Source organism: Nannobrachium achirus (genome assembly GCF_963921795.1).
Source record: "Nannobrachium achirus genome assembly, chromosome: 4".
In the NCBI taxonomy this organism is placed as follows: domain Eukaryota; kingdom Metazoa; phylum Chordata; class Actinopteri; order Myctophiformes; family Myctophidae; genus Nannobrachium; species Nannobrachium achirus.
The window spans coordinates 31,629,434-31,655,792 of NC_137813.1; the positions used below are offsets into that span (position 1 = coordinate 31,629,434).

A 26,359-nucleotide genomic window follows, 5' to 3' on the forward strand; every position below is an offset into this window, starting at 1 on the left:
CTGAAGCTATACAGTATACCCCATTCTTTTGCATCTAACCATTAGCCCTATAATTATAGGGCTAGTGGTTTAAACTGTATGGCAAATAGCAAAAAACAGCCGACCTGCAAGCTGGCAGGCATTGTGAGCTTGTAGTTCTATTATTTGGGCATTTTTTAAATGCATTTTGTTTAACATTCTTGAAAATAATTATTTAATTTCTTATATTAACAGAATGCCCAAATAGCCCAAAATTCGATTAGGGAGTCTTACTGGTCAATAATCGTTAATTCTGAGAGAAGCTGAAGTTCCAGTAAGTTTGTGTATGTCAGAAGTCAGGACAGAGTTTGACCTGATCACTTATCAACACATCAACCTCATTATTTCTCCTACCATAAGGGGGAAAACAAATAAAATATGGACCAATAAAGCTACACCACAAGGAATATCTCTGATAGGGCTTAACCACTCAGCACAAAGGCTTGGCTATTTCTAGCAAATGTTCCCCCAAAATAGGGATGCTGCAGAGTTCAAGCAGTTAAGCACTACAACTGGACACAGCATCAAGTCTGTAAAGAAGTTACAGTAATATTATTGGAAGAGTTAAATTATTGTTTGTTTGTTTTTTTCATGTTGAAAATAACTACCAAATGTGGTGTAAAAAAAGTTTTTTTGCCCAAGGAGAGAGAGAGAGAGAGAGAGAGAGAAAGCAAGGGACCCAGTGGCAACGGTTTGAAAATCGGGAGTGGCAACGGTTTGAAAATCGGGGGAAAAAAAACAACCCTGGTCCAAAAATAAATACGAAACGGGCGGCAGTGTGCAAACGTGATAGACATAACGTGAGGTAGATTATTTTATTTAGGTGCTCCGAAATTCACTCCGATATTCGGCCGGAAAAAAAACGCAGCAGTGTGCAAAGACCTTTACTGAAGTCAAATGTAAACATACATGTAGACCACCACCACAAAGAACCACAAAAACACCCGTTATGAATTTCTATAGGTCATTAATTTATTCAGTCAGAGCTGAAAATAAATACAAAACATTTCCCGGAACACTGTGACAACAAAGACCTGCTTCAGTCAAGTACTGGTTACCTGGATTCCATTTTAATTATACTGTCACAGCTTCAGCTGTGGTTTTTAAATCACATCACAATCGTAATAACTAGACATGTAAAATAAGTTAGGTCTAGTGTACCTGTTTCACCTAATACACTTTAAATAGTCAATTGCAATACCCTATATCAGTGGTTCTCAACCTGTGGGTCCCCAGATGATTAGCTTAATGTGCAACATTGTTTTCTCACTCAACAGTAAACAAACCAACATAAAGATTAAGTGTGAGAAGGTATCTTCCCATTTCTAAAGTGACAATTTAAGGACTTTTTAATACCTCTAAAATGACAAATTAAACATTGGCCAAATTCTCAAACATTAGAGGCAGAAATTGTGAAAATAGCCGATCTACATGCTCACAACGCCTCGCGTTATAGAACCGTGTTATACAAAATGTAATGCCTCAACTTTTCAAGGTGGGCTGGGGCGTCCCCAGTTTAAATATGGTTATTTTGGGGCTCACGGCCTGAAAAGGTTGAGAACCACTGCCCTATATCCATGTTTAGAGCACATTAAGGTGGCGTTTCAGTGCTTCTCAATTTTTTGGGTGGGATAAAAATAGTGGTTCTCAATCTGCGGGTCTACTCGGGTTGCCTATTGGTCCCCAGATGACAGCGCAGTGATAATTTAAGGACTTTTAGGACCTTTTTAATAAGAAAAAATACCATTACTGCATCAAAAGTAATCAACAACTACTGTATGTTGTTCAAACATTGGTCAAATTGGCCAAATTGTCAATATATATATAAGAAAGTGGCAAACATTGTGAAAATAGCCGATCTACAAGCTTGCAACACCTTGTGTTGCGAGGCCTTGTGAGCTTATAGATCTGCCATTTTCACAATATTTATCTGTGGAACAGAGTCAAACTAAATGTAATGGTGCCTTCAAGTCCTACAATTGCAAGTGCTTGTCAGGGTGGGGGGTCCCCAGTTCAAATGATTATTTGGGGGGGGGGGGTCACGTTGAGAACCACTGGGATAGGAAACCAACTGTACAATGGGCCCTGAGGTTATAATGAAAAAGCTCTTTTGTTTAGCCTAATTCATACTTCCCAATATCCTTAATGTCTACCTCACACTGCGATTAAACTCGCTGCCGTTTCAGTGTTCATAAATTAAAGTTGTTCTATCACTGACAAATTAATCCACAAATTGCGCATATTATGGCAGAGAAATACCAAGATACTTTTGAGTGGCACGTTCAGAAAACATACACTAAATATGAAAATAATGTAATTAGCCTGATTTAAACAATAAACTTTTTTTTTGCCAGCTTTCAATTTCAGGCCAATGTTTGCAAATATTGAGGGTCAGCGATGACATCAGATCTTTGCCTCACATCTCTATGGCAACTACACACATATGGCTAGCTACAGTAGCTCTATTAATTTAATAGCATTACAACAGAGTAGCTTAACTATCAATAGCAAAATAGCAGACACAGTGCTAACGCAACTGAACCAAACTACAAAGTAGAAAGGTGAGATCAGATGGGATGCGTTAGTCCTGAACATATATGCACACACAAATACATGTGCTCAACCATTCAACTTGTCAAACCAGCTACTCATTAATTTAACTACAGCAGTAGGGAAACTATACGTATCTGAGATTGAATTAATTACTATGATCACAATGAGTTAGTTTGGTTAGTTGAGAGAGACAGTCGCTTAAACGAAACCAATTTGTCAACCGTGTTCATACTGTAGTTGTGTGTATGTTATTGCAGAAGGCACAAGAGCTCTTTTATAGAACAATCTCATCTCTTGTGGAAGGAATAGACATTCTAACAACTACAATGCCCAGCACAAAGGACCTAGTGTACAAACTCCCAGCTGCTGGGCCCACTAGTTATAGATGTGTATGATTGTATACAGTATACTATGTACGTGCATACGATGTCAGAGAACGTTGGAATACCTCAGTATAGAACTAGATAACACAGGGGAGGAGCGCTGCGGCACGGGAGACGCTCAGAAAAGAAATTGAGCAACAGAAAGAGGTAAGTGTGTTTGAAGAGAGGGCAGTCATTGGCTGTTTAGACTGGAGGCTGTGGATCCGAGAATTAACACCATAGGTTGGATAGAATAGACTATATGCACAGCAGCCATTTTGGAAAGAAGTTGGGTCCCTTCTCACTTCTTTCGCATGTATCTTCGCTTCACCAGGTAAGACCTGCCCCGCGGGAGCTTCTGATTGGCTGAACCGGAGGTAGGGAAAGCTCCGTTGTGTTCACCTGGACTGCGCGGAGGTGACGAAAGTCAGGGGGATGAAGATTTACTATTCTGTCCATAACGGCACATAACTCGGTAACGGCGTGGAGTCGGCTCATGCGACCTTCGCAACGCTCGACATGGCGACTCGCTCGCTACCGCTCGCTCTGCGGTGTCTCACGTGGCTCAAGGTCGCCTGAGACGGCGGTCACGGCGCGCCTCTGTCATCTCCACCAAAAACAAGCGCTCCTTTAGAAGAACCTAACTGAACCCTGGTCAATCCAGGAATCACACACTTCCTTCAGGTGTTACCAATAATACTAATGAAGGCTCTGTTCCATTCTGGTCAAACAGGGTGGTGATATTGTGCTGATATTGTGCATGTTGGCTCACTGGAAAAACTCTGCTCCACCAGTGGGTCTCAAAGTGTGGTCCAGGGACCCTCATGGTTCCTTGGGGGTTCCAAATGACCCTTTAAAAAAGGTGTGTAATGGGTCCATTTGTGCACTCTCAGAGTTATGGGGGTTTGAGAATTGTGCTACATGAAATGGAACAGAGCCTTCATGATAACATCTTTGAAGGAAGTGAGAAGAGACACAACTTCTCTCCAATATTGCTGCCGTGCATATAGCCTATTGGTACCGATGGAGGACTATATGGGACAGTTGGGACTCCCTAAAAAAACATGGGGTTTCACATGGGGGCAGTGCCTTGCACCCTGCGTCACATAGTGTTGTGTGCCTGAACCCATAACCTAAAATGTTGTTCATTAAAGGCACACAGACACCGGGCCCTATTTTCGTCCATGCCTTACCACTTATCCCTAAACTCTTGACATTTTTTAATATTTTGAAAATTATTTTTACAAAAAGCTGATCTTCAAGCTTACAACGTGTCGATGAAGATCGTCTATTTAAAGAATTTTAAAGGAGGACGTCACCACTTTTCAGCCCATCTTCATATAATTGGTCCTCACTAATGTTCACAATAAAATAGCAAAAAAAAATCTACTCTGTGTCTCTTAGGAGGGCTGTGGGCAGTTCCAAAGCCCGTCTACCAGTCATCATTGTTAGGCAGATTTCCTTTTTTTAACAATGTTTTTCAAAAGATATCTAGATTTGTATTATCGCGAGAATGGCTTCCATTATAGCATGGTAACCTTTCAGGAATAGAAAGCCTGCAGTTTCTATTAGCTTGGATTCCCCATCGATAATGTCACTGGTAGACGGGTTTCTAAACTGCCCACAGCCCTCCTATGAGACACAGACCAAGAAGGAAAATAATTTGCTATTTTATCATGAATATCAGCAAGGACCAATTACATGAAGATATGTTGAAAAGTGGTTTGTAGTCCTTTAAGATGTTTTTCAAAGTAGTCAAAAAAACAAGGCAAAGACGTTTAGGGATAAGGGTAAGGAATAGGATGAAAATATCGTCGTTGTCGGATGGAAACCGTGTATGTCCAAAACCGTTCGTTTTGCATTTATCATTTTAAAAATGATTTAAACTAGTGAAAACAGCCGATCTACAAGCACACAACGCCTCGCGGTGTAGATCAGCTGTTTTCACTACTTCTGTGCGACAGCCTTTTATGATGAAGCAGGGCTTTACTTTGCGAAAAACCGTACAAATCTGAAACTTGGAGATACAAGGTTTCTGCCCGAGAGTGACGATATAGCACCACATTTTCAACCTTCTCTGCATATAAGTGGTCTTCTTCACCACTTATTAAGCTCATTATAAGATGATCCCCTTTCTGTCTACTCGCTGTGTCTCAAGAGGTTTAGAAGCCTGGTAAACAATGACATCATCGGTAGGCAACTATTTAACTTTTTATTGATGCAAGAACAATGGATTATAATTCAGCATGCTAACTTTTCAGCAAGACAAAAGCTATAGTTTCTATTAGCTTGGAATCCCCATCGATGATGTCATTGGTAGGCAGCGCTCCAAATCCCATCGCCTCTACTCTCCCCCATCGCTGTGATTTCACTAGGAAATGCACAAGGAAAGATATCATGATTTTTGGTGGCAAAAACTTCTCAAGGGACCTCTAATGACATCACTGTATGACTCGCGACAGTCTACGTGTGTGACTGCCCGCCTCGGTCAGTGCGCCTGCCGCATGTATCTATTCTGCATCTAGCTTAAGGTAAGACCCAAATTCAGAGTGAATATTTTTAACTAAAATATTTGCTTCTGGTGGTCCCTGGAACAAGACATTTTGAGATGGGGATCTGCGGCCAAATACATATCATATTGACATGACAAAGTTTGAGAACCACAATGTTCTTTTTTACGTATAAAGTTGTCAAATATGTCAGTAATTTCTTTGTATATTTAGATTATGTGTCATATCTACCATGTGCAACTTCAAAGCCTAAAAGCCAAACAGAAATGTAATTGTCAATGACAAAAACACAATTATATCGTTAATCGCAATTATTTGAGTGACAATTAATCGTCATGTAAAATGGCAAAATCATGACAGCCCTATCAGTGGTTCTCAAACTTTGTCATGTCAAGGACGCCCAAAATCATATGTATTTGGCCAACAGACCCCCCATCTCAAAATATTTTGTTCCAGAGAGCAAAGATTTGAGTTAAAATGTTCACTCTAGGTGGCGCCCGCTGGCCTACTGGTCCATGCACCACATAGGCATGGTTGCCTGGCGGCGGCGCCGGTTCAATTCCCAATCCGAATGGCCTTTGCCGTGTGTCACTCGCCATCTCTCCCCATGATTTCCTGTCAGTCTACTGTCCTATCAATAAAAGCCCAAAAACAAATCTTTAAAAATGTTCAATCTAAATTTGGGTCTTGCCTTAAGCTAGATGCAGAATAGATACACGCGCGCCTGCCTTGTTGTTCAGAAGCGCGCACTGCTACGTCCTGTAAAATTACACCTGTTGGAGTGAATCACCTGGTTTTAGGTGAGTTTTTGGTGTATGTGTGTGTGTGCGTGCGTGCATGTGTGTGTGTTCGTTACAAGAATGTTGGTTCATAAACCGGGAAGCAATTTGGCATGTTCTTTTGAGAGGATCGCTTCAGTCATGCAACTAGGGCAGGGCAATATATCAACGTTACGTCAGGATCGTTGATCTGAGACTATAGTTTATCTGCTGGGGCTTTGAATATCGTAATATGGCAAAAGTTGTTTGTTCCCCTTGTTTTAAAGGCTGTAATTGCGTCTGAACTCACCTGACTCATTGTATAGATACAGTATTTTGTGGAAAGCACCAATATTCATCTCTACGATATAACAATATCGATAGTGAGTTATTTGGTCAAAGATATTGTGATATTTGTTTTTGCCTCCAGCCCGGCATCCAACCCTGTCTTACATGACTAGTATGAGGATATGCTGTTGGCATGGATATTTTGGTGTATCCGTGTGCATTCTACATGGCAGAACAGATTAGACATACTGGCAAATATGAGTCACCGTGTGTATGCGCGCGTGTGCGTTCAGTCGTCCATTGCTATGTTGCGGAACAGATAGGACATGGACTCTCCATTGTGGATCCGTCGAATGGCCTCAGACAGGATCATACTGATGTCAACCGTCTTGATTTTTGGACACTGAAGCTTCTGCAGCTCATGTGGGATGGTGTTGGTCACAATCACCTGAGAGAGAGAGAGAGAGAGAGAGAGAGAGAGAGAGAGAGAGAGAGAGAGAGAGAGAGAGAGAGAGAGAGAGAGATATTCTCAAACATTTTCATGTCAAGGAACCCAAAAATGTATGTATTTGATTATTTTAATAGCAATTTATATCTGGTTAACGTGGTTAAACAGATTTTTCTATGTTAACAGAATTAGATGGGGATCACCTGGAATCCCCCTAAAAAAGGACCCCACTTTGAGAACCACTGGCGTAGAACACCACGATGGCAGAGTGGGGGTAAAAGGAGAAGACAATGTGTGGGATGTTGAAAAGTGTACATGCACAGTTGCACACACACACACACACACACACACACACACACACACACACACACACACACACACACACACACACACACACACACACACACACACACACACACACACACACACACACACACACACACACACACACACACACACACACACACACACACACACACACACACACACACACACACACACACACACACACACACACACACACACACACATAATATATATATACATCACTTGTGAGGACATTACATAGACTTCCATTCAGTTTTATGCAAGTCCTGTGGCCTTACCCTAACCTCTATCCCTAAACCTACCCCCTAACCCTAACCCTAAACCCTAACCGTTGTGGGGACCTACTATTTTGTCCCCACACTGTCAGAGGTCCCCTGCAGGTGACTGTGTGAACATGTGTTTATTAGTCCCCATAAGTATAGCTAGACAAACTCACACACTCACACACACACACCCTACCTCGTCGATGGCAGACTCCTCTATGAACTTGGGGGCATCTAAGGAGAGGATGCCATGCGTCGCCATAACGAAGATCTTATACGCTCCCCTCTCCTTCAGCGTCTCTGCCGCTGCCACGAAACTGTCAACATCATCGATGATGTCATCCTGTCAGAGAAAATAAAGTGACAAACGGTATTCAGCATGGTTATTGGTTACTGTACCCTGTTTTCTTCTACAGTGGAGGAGGAGAACACGTCTATTTTTAATATTTCATTGATTGATTGATTGTTTCTTTCAGATCAGTTTTCATTCATGAGCAGTCACATCGTCTAGCCTTGTGTCAGTTCCTGTATTATGGAGTCTAGTTGTCCTCAACCAGCAATATGATACAATATATTCATAACACATACACAGGCTGCTGATATTTAAAGTACCTGCACCTTTTTCTTTCACATGAAGCCCTGCCCATGAAACAATATTTTGTTCATGCTGTATGAGCAACTAGTTATGGTTAACAACTGTGCTGACCCATCAGTGTACATTTTAATCTTGATCATTAGGTTTTAGCCAAATGACAACCTGCTTTTCTCCCTCTGGTTATTTCGGTCGGTTAATTAAAAAATTAATTGGGAACAGAATTCCCTGTTCACCAGAAACATTCCTGATAGGCAGTCCACTTCATAGGCCTATATCGTTATTGCGAAAGAAACAAAAATTGCTGAGGTCAAAAAAGTGTCTTCGTGCTTCACCGACTCCAGGTAAGCAAATAAATAAATACATTTAGATGCCCAACAAATTATATTTCCTTCTGCACTCAGATGCATAACTCCAACAAAAATAGACGTGTAAAGATAGCAAAGTGCCTAAAGATGCTGTGCGTCAGGTGTACGTGTAATGCATGGCTCATGCTGCCGGTGGACATTGAATCGTTGAATAACATGGATGCATGTTTGCCCCCACAGACAGGAGTGCTTTCAGTGAGCTGACAAAAATGTGGTTTGCTTCTGGAATGTAGGCAAGATAAACCAGGGCAACGACAGCTGATAAAAAGAGAAAAATGTTTTGAGTAAGCAGTTGGTCTATAACTAGAACTGGTATAACCTGACCTAAGGGGAAATTATGATTTGAGGAAGTCTTACTTTTGAAATATAACTGTGAGCAGCAGTATATATGTGCTGTGACAGCAAAACAAAGCTCAAAGCTGTCTGTACTGGCTGAAGGCAGCACTATTCAGGGCATTTTCTCCTTGATTCTTTTTCAGTCAACATTGGGAAACTAAGCCTGTAGGGATTCCAGCTAACCTTTCGTGTAACAGCAAATATGTGCAGTATGTGAAACAACTAATATCCCCATACTAGCAGGTCTCTATGAATGGCAAGGGAAAGCAGTTCAAGAAATTATGATACGTTGTCTATCACTGGCCTCTGAGGAAAAAGACTACACTAAATGAAGTCCTAAACGCCCCAATGACCAAACTATCGACAATGCCATCCCTTGAGCCTTACCACCGAGGTGGGGTAAAATGTAGTATGACCTGATGGTGGCGCTACAGAGCTGGTCATAGGGTCACCAAAGTAAAAACTTCTGGGGAGCATGAAATGTGCCCAGCCAGTTTCAACGTAATCTGCCAATTAGATTATGATGAGATAAGGTCTATGAGATAGGTCTTCTTCAGAAACTTTGAGATATCTTGTTTGCGAGTAAAGTTGTGGAAGGAAGGAAGGAAGGAAGGAAGGAAGGAAGGAAGGAAGGAAGGAAGTGAGCCTCATTTAACTTTGTTGAGCACCGGTGTCACGTGTCAAAAATAGTCGATCTACAAGCTCGGCTATTTCATGTGCTCGCCAGGTAACCAAGTATAAATGAAACAAATGAAACAATAGAGCCCCACTGCTGGTGGGGGAAGTATAATGTACACAAACACATGAATGTATTTAGCATTCCCTCCAATATCCCTGGCACTTACAATGAGTGAGTGCATGTTTTGGCATAAGCAGAGCAAGCAGTGTCCATGTAGCTTGTATCTTACCACTATAATGGCGATGCGTCCTCCCACATCTCCCACCACAGTTATGGGTGGCTTCTCTTTGGGAATCAATACTAGACCACACAGAGAGAAAGAACAGGTTTGGAGATTTAAATGGAATGTGACTTTTTAGAGTCCTATCACCATGTGATAAACAGATCCAGGAAGTTGAATACTCCACTGTGAAATCTCATATGTTAATAGTCAATTTATGACATTAAACGCATCGACTGATTAAAAATGTGTTAATTACAGGCCATATCGGCTGAGAAACACACTTTTTTCTGTCCCATTCTTAACAGCTGCTTTTCTGTTGATCATGGAATACCCAGGATTCACTGGGAAGGCTTGGTTCTCAAGGTCAATTGTCTCTATTGGAAGAGGGGAGATTGGATGTCCGCTTGACAATCTGTGGTGCTTTCGCTTTGCCGTTTTTGTGGTAGTGTTGTTGACATACTTAGCAACATGTGCTCCTGCTGATGAAGACAAAACAGTGGAGAATTCACATGATTTCCAAGGCCCTTGTTAGCCCTGCATAGCAGAAAGAATGTGTGAGTATGTGACACTGACTGTCACACTACTGAGCTGTTGACATTCTATATCACTTCACCACCACTAGGTGGCAGCATCATCACTACACAAAGAAAGACTCATCTTGTCCTTCCGTAATGCCTCAATTTTGTTGACATTGTGATATCACGTGACATCACATCATCAAAGATCAAACCCTGGATATCCATACATGGAGACGACTGGATCATCACCTAGATCTCCATATATGGAGCTGAACTCTACATCTGCTTCCCAGATGATGCCCTGTTAGGGCAACCACACTAATAGAATCCCTTTTATGCCCATAAAAGGGGACAAGGACTGAGAGACAGATACTGACACAGGGGTCTCACAGCACACGGTTGGTTCTACAGACAGGGATCTCCATATATGGGCATAAAAGGGATGGTAAGTATGATGTCAGACGTCATAGGACCTTCACATAACGAATAACCGAGTAAGTATGTCTGGGGTCTCACAGCATACTCCAACTTTTGCACACGGAAAGCTCCGATTTTTGCCTATGTTCTTAGCTGCTTCCCCTGCCGTTACTGTACTTGCACAATGTAGTTTGTACAACCTCCAATCCAACCAATATGCCCATATCTCCATACAGCCTTTGGGTAACTTCTCCGATCAATATTAACAATAACGAATTCCGTCCTGTGCGAATTCCGTCCTGTGCGACCTTGCCCTCTGCGTGACCTCACCCTTTCGCCCTTAGGCGTCTTACTGGGGATTATTGACTATATATTCATGTGTATTACATGGTATCTCCATGATGGGGTGAATGGCTCCAGTGGTTTTGACAGCGGGAGGTGAGTGCCGTCCGTCCACCATATCAGACTCTGCGTCTTGTGCTTCTCCGTGGATCACCGCTATGCCCAAACGCAGACGTTCTGCAAACGACTGGGCCCTTCAAATGCACGTGCACACACACAACACAAATATACTAATTAAATGTGTAGTAGCACTGTAAATGGTAAATAAATGGTAAATGGTGTATTTATATACAGTAGTGCCATGGCGCTTTACATAGGTTGTGCATTATATTCACCCATTCACGCACACATTCATACACCGATGGTGGAGGAGCCACTGCCGCCCAATGTAGCCACTGTAAAAACCTGGGTTCATTACCGGGTCCATTTGGATCCATTCATACACTCTCTCTTACACATTAAAAACAAAATTAAAGAGGATTTTAGCAAACCATGTTTGCCTTGTTAAAGTAGTTTTGTGAGTAGAGGATGCCGAGTAGAAATACGAAGAGGCTGTAAAGTGACAGTTACAGTTTTATGAAAAAAGGCCTCTACCTTTTGGCTGAGGATGGAGATTTGGCCACGATCACTGCATTCCTATAGTCAGGAATCTGTAGGGTTACAGCAGGCATACAAACTGGTTAGGGGTAAAATAAAATAATAAAAAAATAAAAAAGAGTGCGTGCGTGTGTGTGTGTGTGTGTGTGTGTGTGTGTGTGTGTGTGTGTGTGTGTGTGTGTGTGTGTGTGTGTGTGTGTGTGTGTGTGTGTGTGTGTGTGTGTGTGTGTGTGTGTGTGTGTGCGCGTGCATGTACCTCCTCTTGTATGTACTGCAGCAGGAAGGGGGAGGCTCTCAGGTTGTCTACTGGGATATTGAAGAAGCCCTGAATCTCCTTCTGATGAAGGTCCATGGTGATTAAGTGAGTCAGGCCTAGAGTACACGCACAAAGACACACAGGTTTGTAACATGTTCTATCTAACTATTCATTAACCGAATGTCTGTCCGCCATCCACCGTCTGACCATTTGTCTGAATGCTGACATCACTGATACTAAACAGTGTCGCCACCATGGTAACAATGCCCAACAGACATCAACAAAGCCCAACTGACATCACTGACTGACATCACTACAGTGCCCAAATTTGGAGATGACATCACAGACTGGCCTGGACATGGAACACCATATATGGGCATATAAGAGTGCCAGCCAGACAGACGGATACAATGGGTATTGCACAACTGGACATCGATGGTGACTATACTGCCCAATGGGCACCGGTCTGGGTTCTCCAACATTACTTCTGAGACTCCTATGTTCAATCCCTCATCGCACACCCCTGGGCACAGGACTAGTGTATAATTAATTAAGAAGCTGACATACTGTTGCTTATATAAGGGTTGTTGAACATTTTATAATTTTGAGACAGGGAAGAAATTTGGTTGCTATATCTAGCACAGAATTTGACAACTGTCCATAGGTGGGGAGATAACAGTGGAGATAGTGAAACCTATGATCTGAATAGACATTCTCATCTCTAGCCAGTGAAATATTGGTGATATTAAACTGTTTATCATTTTGCTAGGGACCTCCTGGAACCCCCTCAAGGAACCCTGGGGGTTCTCTGCCCTCACTTCGAGAACCACTGACATTGAAGAAATCGCAATGTCATCACATGCTCTCACATGAACTTGGTATATACTGTATTTAACACTCTACGGGTGGTTTGCACCAACAAGGATTAAATTAGCATAGTTTTACAATAATTTGTTGATCTAGGTTTTCATTTATTGCTCAACAACTGACCCACCCTAATATCATTAGAACTACTACAATATAGCACTGCACGCACACGCACACGCACACACACACACACACACACACACACACACACACACACACACACACACACACAGTCTCACCAGCTTTGCACATCATGGAGGCAATGAGCTTGGACACGATGGAGCCTCTCTTCCTCATCTTACACTGCTTGCTGTAGGGGAAGTAAGGGAGGACCCCCGTGATGCTCCGCGCACATGATGTCCGGCACGCATACACCAGGATTAACATCTCCATTATGGTTGTGTTCACATCCCTGGTGGAGAGGAGAGGACAGGTATTATGAGTTAGTTGTGTTTGTGTGTTAAGCATAACCTTATGTGTAACTTTGTGTGAGAGTGTGTGTGTGTGTGTGTGTTCTTTCATACTTGGCCACGGTCTGGATGACAAAGACATCTTTGCCTCGTACCGACTCCTGGACCTGCACCCGCGTTTCTATGGCAACAAAGAGGATGTGAGAAACACAGAGCAACACACAATTCCTCAAACGCGCGCGCGCACGCGCACACACACACACACACACACACACACACACACACACACACACACACACACACACACACACACACACACACACACACACACACACACACACACACACACACACACACACACACACACACACACACACAACACACACACACCAGGACAAAGCATGTCAGCCTCATTAGTAAGCTATCTAAACCTGTATGCTACACACACACACACACACACACACACACACACACACACAGCACGCACTGCAGACTAGAGGCAAACATTCCAACAATGTGTTTCCCACATAAAAGAGTGATTAGTAAACTAAATGCTTCCCAGCCACAACCGAACAGAGTATCATGATTATCTATTCTATTGGATACAGATACAGTATTATTGTGTACCTGGCTGTCTACCGATTTCACCCAGCTGGACATTGACTACATTTGTGGAACAACACCCCTGCTGATTCTTTTTGGTTTTTGTCTCAACCTCCTTGATTTCTACCAGTGAGTCCAATGATGGATACCAAAGAAGGGGAGAAAAATTATCCAACTGAAATACAGATCATCTTACCTCTGTTATCTTCCTGGTAAACCTGTACCTTTCCAAGCTCAACCCCTAACCGCCTGAGAGAGGGACAGAGATAACATTCACATGAGATAAAATGCAGTGCTCTCTCTGAAATGAACACACACATTATCCAAAAGACAAAGGTCCTTATGGATTTTTAATTATTGTGACATCAAGGAAACAGATAGAGAATGAGTTCTACTTTTTGTTTTATTGTCCTTTTACTCCTTTATATCATGAATTGCATCCAAAAATGATATAATAGGTGTCAAAACTTTGGTATTACATGTCTTGTTGTTGTTGTTTTATGTTTGTGACAAATCAATAAAAAACTCAATATCTAGGCAGTTGTATTTTAAGTAAAGTTAGTTAACTAGTATAATTATACTCACTCTGCGATCCTCTTGCCCAGCTCACGGCTGGCAGGGTGTGAGTTGGCGGTGAAGATGACCAGGCCTCCCTTGGTGTGGTTCATGTCTTTGGGATCTCGGCCGCTGTTCTCCTCGCACTCAGGCAGTGGATCCCTGGGCACCCACGCTGCACTGAGCCCTTCCTATGGTGAAGCACAACCAGGGTCAATAGATCAGACATTCAGCCTCAATGCCAAACATGAAGCCAAATTAATGTCGGCACTTTGTGAAGGACAGTTTGCAATAGCACCAGTAGTATAGTAGTAGTAGTATAGTTTAGATTTAGAAGGACCTAAACACAGTTAGCTATATTAATTTTCAGAAGACATTTTTTATGGCTGAAAAGCTTAAAATTCTCTCCTGATTGGATACAATTATTATCCTGACCTGAGATTAAGGCTGTCATAATTATGACGTTTAAAGGAGTAGTTCACCCCCAAAATGACTTTTTTTCTATTGATTACTCATGCCATGGAGAGTAGAGTTCAATAATATTTTTAGTTTTTTGTCACATTCCTAAGACATAAATGTGATAACAATAAATTTACCCCCATTCATTTCGGATGGTGACCCGTTTCGAAACGGGTCACCATCCGGAATCAATGGGGGTAAATTTACTCAAATCAAATTTTTGTCTTAGGAATGTGACAAAAACCAAAAAATATTATTGAACTCTACTCTCCATGGCATGAGTAATCAATAGAAAACAAGTCAGTTTGGGGGTGAACTACTCCTTTAAGGCTGTCACAATTATGACGTTTTACTTGACGACGGCCAGATACTGTATGACAAAAAACTTAAATACCGGTAAAAAAAGAAATTACTGAAATATATATATATATATATATATATATATATTAGGGATGTGGAAAAAAAAATCGAAAATCGACGCGTCGATCGACTCATGCTCACCGCGACTCAAAAAGTACAAGTCGAAAAATCGAAAAATATATATATTTTTTTATTTTTCTAAAGTTTTCCCCCAAAAAATGACTGTTTTAATCGTTGTTCAAAAAGGTTATAAGCGTTAATGTTTTCCAAATGTGAGAGGACCGTGTGTGTGTGTCTGTGTCGGAGACTGTTGTGCATGCATGCGGCGCTAGTCAGGTCCGCGGACTACTGGTTGAGAAACGCTGGACCGGGATGATGCGCGCGTCATAGCAGTGCGACTCTATGGACTGGATGCGTTTTGTTTACCTCCTGCCTCTGCATGCATGACACGAAAGCTCGCTTGTTAATGGCAGCGTCGCCGTTGTGTGCGATGATCACAAACCACACTACTCGTCGTTAACGTTAATGCGACACACCGGGGATATATGAGAGCGAGCGGTCAGCGCTCCCGCACGTTCCATGGACTTATTGTCACTCCGCTTCTAGTCTCTAGAGAACATACTCCATGCTAACAAGGGAGAGCAATTATGTATTATCATTATTATTAGGGCTTTGATGCAAGTTCTGATGGGTGCAGCATACGTTGTGTTGTTTAAAGTAATGCGACGTTGTGCTGCTCTCCTCTCAGCTGCTGCTTAGCGGGAAAAAAAGTGAAAAAAGTCGATCGACGCGCCGATTTTCGGCCACGACGCGTCGATTCGCAAATAATGCGTCGATTAACATCCCTAATATATATATATATATATATATATATATATATATATATATATATATATATATATATATATATATACACACACACACACACACACACACACACACACACACACACAGTGTAGATAGCAGTGCAGTACAGTACAGCAGTAAGTACATACATTATTAATGCTTTTCTGAATACTACTGAGTGACCATTGGTAGTTGGTTGCTAAATGACGATCAATGACTGAAGGTCATACTGTAGTTCATTGACCTTTTCATCGTATAACTTAAAGAGCAACATAAACAAACTTATCGTTGTATTGTGAGAATGGAGGACAATTTAACATAACAATTCCTAATGTGTTGTGTTTACTTTAGACACTCTCTGTACTGGGAACTCACCACCTGCACAGCCTATAAAAAAAGGTTTTATATTTATATTGGGAAGTGTTACTTCAGACTTTAAGACCTTGGGTGAAAAGTGTTATTATCACTGTTCTAGACTGGAACTTCTTGATTTTTCTCTGTTTTTCTTTAGCAAAAAAATAAATAAAAAATCTCAACCTCTCAAGTTACAGACATTTTTTCCACAGTGGACGCTGTGGTAAATGGCAATGGTGATGGCCTTTTCAAGTCTGCTTGAAATCACTGCCAGTTTACTACCGAGTGATCTTGAATGGAAAATATCTATTCCAATTTAAAATAACCTTCAAACAAATACTCTTTAAAACAAAAATACCCGTCCACTGGGGCTGGGCGATATGGACAAAATAAAATTCCCAATACTTTTGTCAAAATAGGCATATAATAGAAATATATAATAGATATTTCATTATATATACTATGTGGATGACTATTGGTGCTTTCACAAAATATTAATGTAATGTGATGTCTTATAAAAGATCATAAGTAATGCCTATATAACTAGGGTTGTCCCCATAGTCATTGATTGGTATGATCTTAATTGTCCTCAAGGAGTAGTTCACCCCCAAATTTTCTATAGATTACCGTATTCACGCCATGGAGACGATGGCGTGAATAATCAATATAATGAGGTAATTTGGGGGGTGAAGTGAACTACTCCTATAAAAAAAGTTGATTTTTAAAAATACTATTTCCATGCACATTATCATGATTATAACCCTTTATGTCTACCAGTGTATAACATTCACTAGCCAGCAGTCATTCATTGTGAAACCAACATTAATCAACTTCCCCAACCTGAAAAACCTGAAAAGATTGGTCTCTGCATTGATATGCAGCAAAGACAATTTTAAAGATTTGTGGGTTACTGGGTTCAGTATTTCCTCTATATGCATGTAACTGTGGTGCACTGCTTAGATTTAGGCACCACAGTTCAATTTTTCTGTCTAAATAGTGCAATCATTAAACTAGTTACAAGTAGGTCTATACAGTACACCTATCGTACCTACCTCCCATGTTTTGTTTTTTTCTCTCTTATTTATGAATCAAATGTAAGTCTGGACTAATAGACTAACCAAATATTGATAATCTGGGATATAGATTATATTTTAATAGTTTTTTACCCGGACAACACAAGAGGACAACCAGTGGTTCCCAAATGTTTTAGCCTGTGAGTGTGACCCAAAAGAGAAAAGATATTCGCCTGGGACCCAAACTAGTGAAAAAAAATCTCACAACGCTAGACATTAATGTTCTAATTGTTTTATTCACGAAAATCTTTGCTTTTTTGGGAAACAAAAAATAGATGGAACCATAAAAATGTGTCTGCGACCCACTGTTTGGGAAACATTGACCTACACCGAAGGGATGCATTTTGGGGAAATGTGCAATAGTGGGCGTGTCAGTTACAGATAGCGACAGCTGCGTGCATGGGTATGTGTTGTGATAGCCCTGAATACATGACTCTCATATACATGAGAGTCATGCTCGAACTTTAACATGAGGACCAGTGGGTAATCGAGCCCTCAACGGTTTGCGCTAGGAACATCAGATTTCAAAAATAAAGTGCTTACCCAAGCCAACTCTGCTAACGATTTGACGCCGCACAACGTTCATTACACGCCGCTCCCCGGTTGTTGAGTAAAAAGCATTTTTGTCCGAAATTATTTTGTTTTCCATTGGACATCCGGGTCATTTCCTCGCTTACCCCCAAAGTGCGCAACTGCGCCCTCTATCGGCTGTAACTGAATCTAAACACATTGTCTTGTAGTGCACGCCCTGCGGCCGAACATCTTCTCACTTGTTGACTTGACTACTTGAGAGAGACACATGAGCGCAAACACCGGAGGAGAAGGGAAAAGAATCAAGAAGCTAAGAATTATAACAAGTGAAGCTGTGAAAACCTACCTGTTACAGCGAAATACACCTACCAAGCATGTGGGGGCGCTGTGGCACAAGTGAGGCGCAGGTTGGATCATCATTTGGGATAAGCGAGGAAGTCCAATGGAAAACAAAATAATTTCGGACAAAAATGCTTTTTACTCAACAACCGGGGAGCGGCGTGTAATGAACGTTGTGCGGCGTCAAATCGTTAGCAGAGTTGGCTTGGGTAAGCACTTTATTTTTGAAATCTGATGTTCCTAGCGCAAACCGTTGAGGGCTCGATTACCCACTGGTCCTCATGTTAAAGTTCGAGCATGACTCTCATGTATATGAGAGTCATGTATTCAGGGCTAGTGTTGTGAGTGACTGAGAGACAGACGGTTTGTGGTATGTCTGTGACTTGTGACTGTGAGACAGACAGGATGAAGTCAACCATAAGCACAATATACTGTGAGTAATTCATAAACCTTTTATTTAGAAAACACATTAAAATGCCCACATTGCATCATCGGGTATGATGACTTGTTTAACTTGGAGTTACTTAAACAAGGAGTAATATTTAATAAGTAACACATTACTCTGCTGACCTGAGTAATATTGCCCAACACTGGGCAGTCCAACTCTCATAATAACAGCCACAGATCAAGAGGTCATCAGTAATGCTGCTAACACGTTACTGTTGCTAGGCTAATATAGTAATGCCGTTACGACCTTCAATATAATTCATGCAAGGATCAAATGTGTCTGGAAGGTAGATTGCAGCAGAGCAAATATTCAGATATTTTATTTTACTTTTCTAAATCCGCACATACATCATCTATTTATTTTATTCCACCTACACGGATCAGGATGCTACCAGCGTTAGCCTGCAGGAGTAACATAAACCACCTGATTTAGACTTCGTCGTATGACGGGCGTAGCAGCTCGGCTAAAGTCGCTGATCTACAAGCTCAAAATGCGTCTGAAGTGAGGCGTTGCGAGATTGTGTGGATGTTTTATTTTCTGCGAGCGACAACATCATCGGCAGCGCGTATGGTTGGGACGTGCCCAGGATTTCTCTCGAAACACGATCACCCAGAGAGAGAGGGGATGTTTTTATTATTATCATAGCAGAGTGCATCATATTTTATTTTAAATAAATTCACTCACCAGTTTGCGTTTGGCGTCCGGTTTCAACCTGTAACCGGTGATGTTATGATATAAATATAATAGTATCTTCCTGCAGCCCACATCAACCTGTTCCCTGAACCCCCTCTAGGCTGAGCTTTCTGCACTAGCGCTGTAAACATTATGACTGACGTTCACCCCGGCCAATCAGCGAGCAAAGGACGAGCAACGTACAGAAAGGGGAGGGTTTTATGTCACATTGCGTGTGTTTGTTTGTATTTCACAATGGCGCTCCCAGTGGTGGAAAGTAATTCGAAAGTAACTACGTGTGCATTTAGGTACTTTTACTTTACTGGAGTCAGGGCTGGATTGATTAACTAATGGGCCGGTGGGGCCGTTGCCAGGGGCCCTTGGCTCTCAGGGACCCTTGGGGGAACTGCATGGCTACGTGGTCATTGACAATTTACTAAAATCAAATGTATACGTAAATTAAAAATCAAATGTGTGGGCCGGGGGCCCCCTCCTATATGTTGTCTACAGGCCTTTCTTGGTCCACAGATGATCATCATGGCTTAAAATCCAAGCTGGGTAGTACGTGTCGGGAGGGAGGGGGGTTATGGTGGAGGGGACCCTAAAAAATTATCAGCCAGGGGCCCTCGCGGGGGTTAATCCGTCCATGACTGGAGTATTTCCAATTATCAGTACTTTTACTTCTACTGTCAGAGACAAATATTGCAATTTTACTCCACCACAAATATTTGAAAACTTTAGTTAGGCATACTAGTTACTTTGTATTATTATTATTACAAAACATACTTTAACCCATCTGCTCCATTCCCATTTAATGCATTGGCAGAGCAGCAGAATAGACTCTCACTCTCATACAATATTATTATTCCGGTGTGTGACCATGCCCTAACAGAGTAGGCTATTTCTAAGGTACTAGTATTGATACTTTTAATTAAGTAAAACATCTGAATACTTTTTCTCATCTTTGTAACAATTAGTTCATTAAAAAAAACATTGTTTCACTGATTATTCCGTTTTAAAGGACTCAAAATGTCCTTAAATATACGTACTAATGAGTCACGACGTGAACATGATGGACATGATAATAAATATGAAGGTGTATGCCCTGCAACAAGCCAGAAGGGGGCAGTGTTACCATAGTTGTGTCAAATATAGTTGTGATCTCAAGCTGAATATTCACATGATATTTATTTCATAAAGTTATTCAAGATTGTTTCAATTCTATATACATTTATATACTTAATTACTTGTTTAATTGGCAAACTGAACACCTTCAACCCAGCAACATCACAGGGAGGATTGGAGGAACCAGTAACAGTAAGGGAAGGAGTGCAAGATCAGGAGATGATGTTTCTCTAGTCCTATAAGATGATCGATAAAGTAAGATTCTTTAACTCAAATATTGAATACTTGTAGACTTGTAGTTGTAACAGACTATTAATAAGGTATTGATACATTTACTTAAGTAAAAGAGCAGTGCAATCTGGCGAGCCATCGCAAAGAAAGGGCGACGCCCACTCGATCTGTCTCTCTTCACAGCCATCATTGACTCTGCCTCGAGAGATTGCACCTTGTGTGAAGTGAGCAGTGCTATTTATGAGTTAATTTAAAGAGTCCCACAAAGCTTGGCCAATATGACCCTGGGCGTACAACAAACTTTGGGTGCTTTGTGCCAAGATGTAGGCCAGATGTAGGCCACGCTTCAGAACCCAGACAAAGCCAGATGTTGGAGCTTAGCTCCCTCCAGGAGCACTGCTCACAAATGTGAGTAGTTCTTCCATCACTGGATAAAGGTAGAAGGATACCATTAATAACTCACAGGATGAAGGATTGGATTTACGTAGGCCTATGCAGGGGTGTCACAGTGGGTGGGGGAATTGGGAGAGTTAAAATATGTGCAAATCTTTGAATATATGTATTTTTTAAGCGAACATTTGTAACTCAAATTTTGCTTCTGGGGGGTCCCTGGAACTAAATATTTAGCCGAGCCGTGGGTCCGATTCCAGAGCCCGATGACCTTTGCTGCGTGTCACTATCTCCCTGTTTCCTGTCACTCTACACTGTACTATCCAAATAAAGGCATCAGAAGGCCCCAAAAATATAAGGAAAAAAAATCCACACATTGTGTGTGTGTGTGTGTGTGTGTGTGTGTGTGTGTGTGTGTGTGTTTGCGCGCGTGTGCATGCGTGCGCGCATGTGTGCATGTGCGTGTGTGTGTGTGTGTGTGTGTGTCTCAACAGTTACTGTTGCTGTGTCACTGTGTTTGTTCATGGTGCAAACATCTGACTCATCCTTTTAACCTGAAGCAAGTGGCACAAGTGTATATTTGGTGAGGAATGTCACTGCACTCCCCACGACGCACACACACACACACACACACACACACACACACACACACACACACACACACACACACACACACACACACACACACAGGCATTTAATGGACAGTGCTAAGTGGCTTTTCGACAGACAGTTTCCTTGTCTGGCCGTTGATTGAATCCTGTGTGGACCTTCCTTCCTGTGTCTCCAAAACACTGTCTAGATAAACAACGCCACCAGAGGTAGAGAGAGAATAGGTGACACACAGAAAAATGTAGAGAGAGAGAGACAGAGAGAGAGAGAGAGAGAGAGAGAGAGAGAGAGAGAGAGAGGCATTTGGTACTAAATCCCACAATCATGCTCTTGTTTAGTCTAAAGCTTAATTTATACTCCATTGCACATAAATTAGGCTTTAGTGTAGTTGTACTACTGCATGGAGTGCTTGTGTTTTATGAGGATGCTTTGGCAATACAAGAATGGTCTTTTTTGGTCAGTAAAACCATTAAATTAAATCTAAAATATATTGAATCAAGAAGTAAGAGTGTTATAGGAAAACAGAAACCAAAGGGCACCTCTTTCAATTGAGTTGTTAATGTTATAGGCTAGCTTTTTGTTTTCTTATGTAAGGATTTGTGGAGGAGGCAGAGAGCAGGATCGAAGGACCATACATCGCCCACACACACAGGCGCACGCACGCACGCGCACACACACACACACACACACACACACACACACACACACACACACACACACACACACACACACACACAAACAGAGGAGAAGCGATTGGAAATGAAAAACAATGTGATATGAGAGCAGAAAAAGAGAGATCACAAGGCCACGTGTTGGAGGATGTATGTCAGGGGTACATTTACTGATACACACACTATCTCCTCTTCATAGCTGTGCAGTAGTATAGTCTAGAGTGGTGGTTCTCAACCTGTGGGTCGGGATCTCCATGGGGTCTCGACATGATTTTGGGTGGACTTTTAAGACCTTTTTAATACCTCAAAAAGAAGAAGGAAAAAGTCCATTAATTCAAGGTTCAACTTTATTGTCAACAATACCAATTTACAAGTAAAAGGGCAAGTGAAATTCATTGTGCGCAAGCAAAGCAGCAGCTACAGTCTTAAGAATACCACATTAAAATCAGTGTTAAGTTTCTAAAAGTACTAAGCTACTTAATATGTCTATATGTTAAGATCTAAAACTACCTAAAGTGCAAAAACTCGAGTGCAAACTGCAAAATTGTGCAAAGTGCAAAATTGTGCAAATGCCAATACATAAGCCAACAGACATATGGCCATATAGTCCGGGCCGTGTAGTTCAGTGTTTGTTCATGAGTCTGATGGCGGTTCATCAAAAGTAATAAACAAACTATACCATAAAAACTGGCCAAATTGTCAATAGGCTAAGAAAGAGGTAAACATTGTGAAATAGCCTATCTACAAGCTCACACCGCCTCGCAAAGCTTGTAGCTTTTAGAGCTTGTAGATCTCACAATATTTATCAAATGTGTCAAATGAAATTTAATGACTCAACTCCTACATTTCCAAGTAGCAGGGTTGGAAATTTAGGAGTAGCCCTTTGATAAAATGTTTCATCTCTGGGATTGATTTAGTGGTTTAGTCTGGGATTCTAGTCTACAAAATCCCTTTAAAACTTTTTAATTAGTTTCATTAGTTAATTATCTATCCGTCTTTCAATGTTATATGAGATACATAAAGTGGTTCCTGTGTAAATAAGCCGAAAGGTTACTAGGATCTCCTTTTAGTTGCCATTCTACCAGTACACTGTACTGTCATGACACTGTACTTTTCCCTATGCAACCTTCTTTTTTGAGCGGTGGTCACACCGTCTCCATAGCGTGGCCGTGTGTGTATCCGTCCGTCCGTGTGTGTCTGTCTGTGTGTCTGTAGCCTCTGGTGTATGTAGCCTGAGTACCCTGGGTGACCAGAGATGTGCTGTTGAGTCTAGCCTGGCCTGTGCATCAACTGCAACACACACACACACACACACACACACAGGGGGGGGAAGGGGGGGGGGGGGGGGGGGGGGGGGTTGGTGGGTAAACCACCGCTCAGTTCACACGGGTGTGATTTTTTTTTAAACATCTGTTTATTAGTATTTTTATTTTTTAAAGACATCAAGAATCAATCAATCAAAACACAACAAAGTATAAATCAGGCTTGGGAGTGTGTACATTCTCTGACACAAACCTGAAAGGGTCCATTTGGTTCCTAACTACAGTATTCATTTAGCTGGGAAAACAAGGACATTGAGAACCATTGATGTAGAGTAGTTTCCTATCAAGGAAAAAGTATGAGAACATTTGAAAAGATTGTCCATACTGCAGGTGTGGAGACAACAGTGCAGGGCCTGGGAGTGATTGATTGAAGACTTTATTAGAGTTTGCATAGGAAAAGGTACAGTTTATGACAGTACAGTTCACTGGTACAAGGTCAACTATAGCTATAGGTCAACTAAAAGGATTCCTCAAAAAGGTTTCTGGGCATGTTTCAATTGGGGTCCTTTTTAAATCATATAAAATCATTCTTATAGGCTACATTCTCTCCCTGGACTAACTTCTAGCCCATATGACTGAGACTTTGTTTTCCTCATTTTGTTGGTGACACTGTGGAACTCCTTCAAGGCCCCCCAGGCGTCCCCAGACCCCACTTTGAGAACCACTGATGAAGAGTACTGTTAAAGCTGGATTTTGACTGCAGCTTTAGCACCACACCACACCACCACACCACACCACACCACACCACACCACACTACACTACACTACACTACACTACACCTATCTACACCACACCACACAGCATGAAAATATCTAGTTTCCATTACACAAAAGTACAAATCCACAGCAGGTTTTTGCAGGTCTTTCAGTCCGAGTGCATCAAAAAAGCACCTCAGTGATAGGCTGCGCGGAAAAGCCGAAAGTCGGGGGGACGAAGATTTACTATTTTGGTTTGACCTCCCGTTGGTCCGACCACCTAAACCTAACCTTAACCCTAAACCTAACATCAGTAAAACTAATGCTGGTGAATGCTAACCTGGTGAAATGCTAACCTGCCGACGCTGGTGAATAGGTCTACTAACCTGGTGAAATGCTAACCTGCCAACGCTGGTGAATGCTAACCTTTATAATATGTCCGTCCAGCAAAGCTGGTCACTGGCCAAGCTTCGCACAGTTCGCAGGACGAGCGGCTTACTGAAATTAACTAATAAAATGCACCACTCACTTCACACTGGGTATGATTTTTTCTTCGAGAATAATTTAGAAAATATTAAAATAAGCCTACACACGTTTACTCGGATGGGGTGGCAAAATGCAATAATGCATATAAATTGTATTTCTTGTGGGGGAGGAGGGGAGGAGGGGGGTCCTTGACAAGTTGACATTAGAATGTTGGAGAACCCACTACTCTGATCTCCGGACCGCCCCCCTCTGGTTGCAGCACGAGCCGTTTAGCAGCGCGAGCCATCGCCAGCTGTAGGGCGCGCGTGCGTGCCCACGCACCCCCCACCCCCACCCCCCACACGCGGAGCAAAGAGCTCGAGCGCTGAACCGCTCCAGAACGAGCGCACGCGGAGATGATGGCTGCAACAGCAGCAGCAGCAGCAACAGCCACCAGCAGCAGCAGCATCATCATCGCTGGATTCTGTTTACGACACATCGCACGGGAGAACGGAGACCACCGCGCATAGCCGTTTCTAAACGCACATACCTTTATATATTGCTGTTGTTTTACAGGCTATACGGTTATTATTTCTCATCACCACCGGCTGCTGCGGTATCCTCCCGCCGTGATTAGAGAGGCCGTCAGAGACTAGTGAACGTGCATTAGTGTAGCTGCTACGTCTGACGTTGTTTATCTCTTCCTTCAGTCGGTTACAAACAGCCCGGTGGTTTCTCGGCGGTGTTATTTTATAATTTACAAGAATAATTACGTTTTTGTGTGTGTGTTGGAAACAGCTGTGAGGAGGAGGAGGAGGAGGAGGGGGGGGCGCTGCTACCGACGAACCTCCAGTCCAAACGTCAAAGGTTTTTCTTTTTTTTTACTGCGTGGCTGCTGCTGCGTGCATCCAGATGAGGAGCGAGGAAACCGTGGAAACGACAGAGAGCCGTCCGTTGGCATCACCAGAAACACCCGCTGCTGCTGCTGCCTGCCAGGCAGGGGAAGCTGCAGCCACACGACCCCAGCAGGGCTCACTATAGCTGGATACGCAAGAGTCATTATTACTTCACCCTGCAGCATCATCATTCCATCGGCCAGTCGTTAGAAACCACACCGTGGAACCACGTTTAGCGGTGCAAGAGGGAGAGCATCCCCCCATCCTTCTCTCTCTCTCTCTCTCTCTCTCTCTCTCTCTCTCTCTCTCTCTCTCTCTCTCTCTCTCTCCCCCCATATGCTGGAGCCGTAGGGGTCTGGTCTGTCGTCTAGTCTGGGTTTTTAAGGGAGGGCGTCTGTTTGGGTCGGCGGTGCTGTGCTGCTGCTGCTGGCCGCTGGTTAGACGCACCTCCTCCCCCGGGGGTGAGGCAGGCAGGCTGCTGGGCTGCTGAAGACGCCGCTGGTCTCTGGAGGATGCTGCTGGGATAGAGCGGTGCTCAGTGGAAGATGGGGAAGGACCAGGAACTGCTGCAGGCGGTCAAGA

At 42.4% G+C, this 26,359-nt stretch overlaps 2 protein-coding genes across 2 annotated transcripts in view; one reads left to right on the forward strand and one right to left on the reverse strand.

Moving 5' to 3' along the window:
- Window positions 1-2,048: 2,048 nt before the first annotated feature.
- prpsap2 (phosphoribosyl pyrophosphate synthetase-associated protein 2) lies at window positions 2,049-19,504 on the reverse strand. The gene is made up of 11 exons (XM_080724054.1): window positions 19,385-19,504; window positions 14,321-14,481; window positions 13,932-13,984; window positions 13,247-13,313; window positions 12,962-13,134; window positions 11,856-11,971; window positions 11,597-11,652; window positions 11,048-11,196; window positions 9,732-9,802; window positions 7,724-7,870; window positions 2,049-6,937 (listed from the first exon to the last, which is right to left on the reverse strand). Exons 2-11 carry the CDS (start codon window positions 14,401-14,403, stop codon window positions 6,779-6,781), a joined length of 1,074 nt encoding a protein of 357 aa, XP_080580180.1. The 5' UTR covers window positions 14,404-14,481; window positions 19,385-19,504; the 3' UTR covers window positions 2,049-6,778.
- Window positions 19,505-26,322: 6,818 nt separating this feature from the next.
- The window catches only part of caskin1 (CASK interacting protein 1), a gene marked incomplete at its 5' end in the record, with an annotated part of 152,900 nt that continues 152,863 nt past the window's right edge, over window positions 26,323-26,359 (forward strand). The window contains one exon of the mRNA XM_080724917.1: window positions 26,323-26,359. This exon is cut by the window's right edge and continues 57 nt beyond it. Coding sequence (XP_080581043.1) covers window positions 26,323-26,359 — 37 coding nt within the window.